The sequence below is a fragment of the Abrus precatorius genome, unplaced genomic scaffold, assembly GCF_003935025.1.
Source record: "Abrus precatorius isolate BTA unplaced genomic scaffold, Abrus_2018 Scaffold9, whole genome shotgun sequence".
NCBI lineage: Eukaryota > Viridiplantae > Streptophyta > Magnoliopsida > Fabales > Fabaceae > Abrus > Abrus precatorius.
In genome coordinates, this window is record NW_020874439.1 from 25064862 (window position 1) to 25070741 (window position 5880).

Consider the following 5880-nt stretch of genomic DNA (forward strand, 5'->3'; position numbering starts at 1 on the left):
ATAATTTATACTAGGGCATTTGGTAATTAGGTACTCTGTCACTATTTTGAAAGCCTCAAGCATAATTTCTCCTTACTCTTGGAGAGAGAAAACATTCTTTTTATATAGTAGACATTATATAATAAAAAATAAATTACAAAAGCATAAAAAAAAAAAGTAATGCAATATTTGATGCCCAAATTTGATTTTTGTCCCATCATTTGTGTTCATGGTTTATATTTTAGAATAGATATTAAAAAGCGTTTCCATTACTTAATCACTCTAAGAAAATTTATTTAAATTGTGTTGCAGAGTTATTTTAACCAGCTTCTAGCTCAATTTATTCTTTTACAAGGTTTTTTGAGGATAACAATAAAAGGATAAATGAACTTATTTCTTACAGCATTTGTGCATTATTTTAAATAATATCTGAGCTTATAAGTTATAAGTTCTTATTTTTTTTATTTTATTATTATCCTCATTGTTTTAATAAAACTTCTCATTTACTATCTCTTTTAATATTACAATTTCTTTTAATTATTATATATTTTTTAATAAAACAATTTATCCTTGAACATAAAATTATAAGAATATAACATTAACTATAAAACCTAATGTTATAATTACTTAGAGATATATTTCATTTTAAAAATAAAAATAGATTTTATATAGGAAAAAAACATATAACTATAAGTTTTTAAATTATTTTATATTTACCAACTAATTTTTCTTAGCACTTATAATTAATTAAGTTAACGTAATATCTTTTAACTTCTAGTAAAATATAACTTTTCAACTTTCAAATAAATATTTTCGTCAGCTTATCGATTATATATATAAGTTAAATCATTTGTTCTCTAAGCATCAACATTAATTTTACAAACTATCTTGGACCGATACATAGAGTTGATTCAAAAGTAACAATTTTTTTTCAATATATTTATATGTTGGATAATAATTTGATGAAGTGTTTGTTTAATAAATTTTTATTATATGAATTTATACTATAAATTTTTTTTTAAAAAAATCAAATCTGTAAAATACTGCATAGGATAATAAGCTATATACGATAAACTTCCATAAAAAATTGTAGTATTTAATATTATTAATGTATTAAATTATATTGAATTATGTAATGTTTAATAAAAATTGGCATATATAACTTATTATCCTGAACAATATAATACGGATGAAGATTATAAATTTAATTATAAAATGTATTCACATATGAAAAAAAATTTATCAAATTATAAAAATCATAAATTCATTTTACAATCGCTACTGCTAAATATTGTTCTTCTGTGAAGTGTATTGATTACACAGGGACAAGTTAATTTGACAGTCTGCAACCAACTCCCATCTCAATCAACAGACCCTTTGAGAAGGCATTTTGAATATTCTAATATTGTAGAGAGGTGATGACCAGTTTGAAAATGAAGTTCATATAACCTTTATTTGTCACATTCCCACCACCTTTGCCAATTGCTATAGCAGGCGTGGACCTCACTTCTTCACCAACCACCACAGAGCAGGTTTCACCTTTCAAGTTGGCATAATTAAAATAATGGAATGTACGGAACAAATACACACACCACACTCATTCACAACACGGATTGTGTGATCTGAGCATAACACATACTCATTGGCTCAACACTAAATCATAGAGATTGATTACATGTGTGAGGGAACTACAAAAAGCTTCCATGAAGTCCATTCAACATTATTGTTGTTATTATTATTGAGCAGCCGTACAATTAACAAAGATATGTATCCATACATGAATTTTCTTCCCTTTCTCATAAGATAAGACTTGACCGGTTGTGGAAACTGATAAAAGACTGCTGAACACTGAACAACCTTTCCCTAACAATGCAACACATTCCAAGCAATTAGTTCATAGCATATGACTTAATTATTCTGAATCTAATACAAGTACTTCAAGCAGTGTAGGACATCTTGAATGTTACATGATTCTAAAGGACACTGCCACCTTTTAGCACAAGCAAATTGTTCCCTCACAACCTTCAAATAGATGATGTCTAAATTAAGGGGTTCAAAGAAATAAATAAAACTTCACAAACTAAGAAAATTTTATACCAAATTTCGGAAAAACATCTATGATTAAGATGTATCACGACCTCGATTGTTCAGAAAAACAAAGACAAGTAGCAGCAGATAAGTAGATATATTACCCATCTCATGGTAAATTAGGAGCATCATAAATTGATAGAATAAGAAAACGTAAAAAATATGTAGCTATTTTGTATTATCAAATGCTATAATGATATTCCAGTATCCATGAATAACTAACTTTATCAGCAGTACACTTTGTATGTGCTGTTAAACATAGAAACCATATTAAATTAAACTTAAAGAACAATGTAGTAAAATGGCAGAAACTCGGACTGACTGTCAATAGCAGCTTTCGATTGTATGGAAAACAAACTATGGAGCAATTTCAAGCCTAGGCTCAAAGCAAAACCCGGTGAAAAGCTGCAGAGGGAACCTCTTTGTTACAGGGCATTTCTGTGACCATTTCCATTGTTTAAGTTTCATGTCAAATGTGAGAAGTGCTGGAGATCCATAACTTTGAATGTAGATTAGATCATCTGTACCACTGCTAGCAAAAACATCATCAAACTCTCCAAAGCCTTGGAAGTATTTGTGGGGCATTCGCACAATCTCTTCCCATTTCATATCATTAAGAACCCAAATACCAATTCCTTTTATTATGCCGGGTCTGTGGTGTTTACCAATTCCTCCCACCATTACAAGCTTCTCCTTCATATTCATCAAACGGCCACATGTTAGTGAACAAGGCACAGAAATAAAGCTCCTTTTCAAGGTAGCCTGAGAAGAACGATTGGAGATATTATATGCAATTAGTGCATGGCGACTTTCTGGTGGACCACCGCCAGTTGAGTAAACCAAAAAGTAAAGCATACCATTGCATATTACACTCTCATCACCACCCCTCCACCCCACCAAAACCTCTGTTAAAGGTGCCATCCAGGTCTCTTTCTCTGAGTTGTATATATGAATTGCAATATCCCACTGGAAAAAATTATCAGGGATTTGTTTTGATTTCACAATTGCCACTGTATAACTGTGGGATTCCCTGCTCACAGACATTGCTAATGCACTGTAATCAGAAAATTTCAAACCCGGTGGCTCTTCAAGCTTCCTGCACCTTTTGGTAACAGGGTTGCACATGCATAATTCACTTCTGCTGTCATTGTCCATGAAGCAAACTAAACCGTTTGATGAAGCAATGAACCAGTTAGAAGTTCCGATGCACGGAAGTTCAATGCTATACCATTTCCGAAGGATGGGATCATAAGCATAACCAGTTGGTTCATCAGAGCTAGTAAACATGAAGTACCAAGGTTTCTGTGGAAGCAAATGGGAAAGGTTCCATAAAAACCTTTCAGAAGTAACAATCTCATACCATCTTTTACACACACAACCTGCTCTGAAAATGCTTGCAACGGGGAGATAGGCTAGGATACGCTCCAACAATTCATCAGGCAAAATTGCATCCACAGAAACAGCAGTTCCTTCTTTGTCAATTTCCTCACCAAGTTCCAAAAATGAATCAAACTCCCTAGTCTCCCTCCGAGCATCATCCTCGTAGTGACTGATCCATGACGTGTCTCCCGCCATGACAAAGTCGAAAGGCCTAGTGAGTATATTTAAAAGCATTTAGCTAATCACTAAAACATATTAACAAATAAGAAAGAATATCAGAGATTTATCACCTGAGCATATGCTAGATCACGGAAATTCATACCAATACAAGTGAAGCACCTCAAGACAAAACGAATAAGACATTTTAATAAACGCAACAAATAATGCCATAGGAATAACATAAACAAGATCAAATGCACAGTTGCACACACATACACAACAACGACAACCATAACTTTTTTGCACATGATAACTAATCAAAGTACAAATTGGATAAAATACACTAAGGGAACAACCATCACATCTTACCAAGAAGACTCTTAGAGAAAAACTCACCTCATTTGAAGAAGAAAATTATACAAATTTCTGAACCTGACAAGGAACCAATGTATTTTAAGGTACTTTAGAAGACCAAACGGCAACCAAATGCGTAAACACATTAAAGAAGAAAATCCATCGGAGTCCCCATGCTAATAGGTAAAATTGTGAAAAGATTTGGAATTAACAATCAAAGCCAAAAACCCAAAGGAGGAAAGATCCCAAAATTTGTTTGGTACTTTGAAACTAACATTACAAATAAATTCAATAGCACATTAGCTTCAACCAACAGAAGCAACTAGCACATAGTCAGATAAAAAAATAAACAACATTAAATGGGAAAATAAAAAAGCACATAGCTTACATTCATAATATGAAAAAAGAATCGGTAAAAAGAAGATATTTCCAATAAATCCAACCGACCATATACAACATTATATTCAGGTACGCTCATAAATAACACCGCAAACATGCTCAAAAACGACATGCTTCGAGGTTGGCTCATAAATTTCATGTCAAAGTAAAACACATAAGAAGACATAGATGAAAACCACACATAACCCAAAGGGAACATTTTTATCAAACAGGAGTAACGAAGTTTATAGGTAAGAACAAATATTTTAAAAAACCGCTAAATGCCTCATAAAGAGAACAGAAATAGCAACTAGCTGATTCCTTACAAGCATTTAAAATGGTGCTAAAGCCAACATTAAAATAACAACAAAAACTTTCCTAGAAAGCCTGTTGAAAAAATGACTTTTCTTCACAAAGGAGCAGCGTTTAGAAGTATATAACAACTCTGCATAAGAGATTAAGCGAGATTCAAGCCACAATAAGACAAACAATAGGGTAGGAGAAGATATATCAAAATTTCAAATGCATAAATACCCATCAAGCAAACGCGATCCTGAAAGGACTATTCAGTGGAATAAGCAATCCCCAGCAGATACCAAATTCCAAAAACAGACACAGATCAATGAACACACAGGACTACAGATAAAAAAATAAAAATAAAAAAAGATAAAAAAACACCCATTAAAAAAGAAGAAGAAAGAAAAAATTTGGAGGATTGAAAGATGAAACCCCCATTACATAGAGATAGATACCTTGTTTGAAAGAGGTGAGGAGTGTGAGTGATGAAAAGGGGTGTGAAATAGCTCACTGTTTAAAGGGGTTTATAGCGAAAAAGAATGAAATTATTACGGAATGGGAATTGAGAGGAGCCACAAAAGCATTGAACTTTATGGGGTAAAACGGAATGGAGGACGTATAAAATTTTCCTTCAAATGGAAGAACAACGAAATGGGTTGCTCTAGATTTGGTTGATAAACAAGGCCAAGCAACACACTAAATAGAAAGAGAGAGAGAGAGAGAGAGAGAAAGCCTTTTTATTTTTATTTTTATTTTTACTTTTATTTTTTCTAGTTTGTGGGGTTGATACGACAAAAACGACAGGAAATGAAGTGCGGTTTTGGCGTGGGGATGAATGGTGCTTTCTGTGGGGAAAGAGGGAAGCGCGTGGCCAAGTGAGCTTACTCTTTTTTGGCTTTTTTTAATATTATTTTATAAATTAAATAGTAATGTATTTAACGTATTAATATTATTTTATAAAGTAAAATAGTACAGTATTTAATGTAGTAATATTAATATTAAAAAAAGAGCAAGAAGAAATTCACTGTCTCCAGAGAAAATATTAATTACTTATTTGGTTAAATAATTTTTACAAATATTATATTTTATTAATTTAATAATTAAATCATTTATATTTATGATTAAGTATGAAAAATTTAAAATAAAATAAAAAAAATTTAATTATATAATTCACATTTAATTATATTTTAAAATATATTATACATTAAAATAAACAATTTAATGAAATATTATATAATTTTAAAA

The 5880-nt window shown here is 31.4% G+C and overlaps 1 protein-coding gene across 2 annotated transcripts; it reads right to left on the reverse strand.

Moving 5' to 3' along the window:
* Positions 1-2216: 2216 nt before the first annotated feature.
* On the reverse strand, positions 2217-5308 carry LOC113849981 (F-box/kelch-repeat protein At3g61590-like). Of its 2 annotated transcripts, XM_027480266.1 has the most exons (3): positions 5091-5308; positions 3738-3786; positions 2217-3658 (listed from the first exon to the last, which is right to left on the reverse strand). In XM_027480266.1, exons 2-3 carry the CDS (start codon positions 3743-3745, stop codon positions 2425-2427), a joined length of 1242 nt encoding a protein of 413 aa, XP_027336067.1. In that variant the 5' UTR covers positions 3746-3786; positions 5091-5308; the 3' UTR covers positions 2217-2424. The 2 variants fall into 2 exon arrangements, with proteins under 2 accessions (XP_027336067.1, XP_027336068.1); XM_027480267.1 differs by lacking the exon at positions 3738-3786 and having other exon boundaries at positions 5091-5289.
* Positions 5309-5880: the final 572 nt, after the last annotated feature.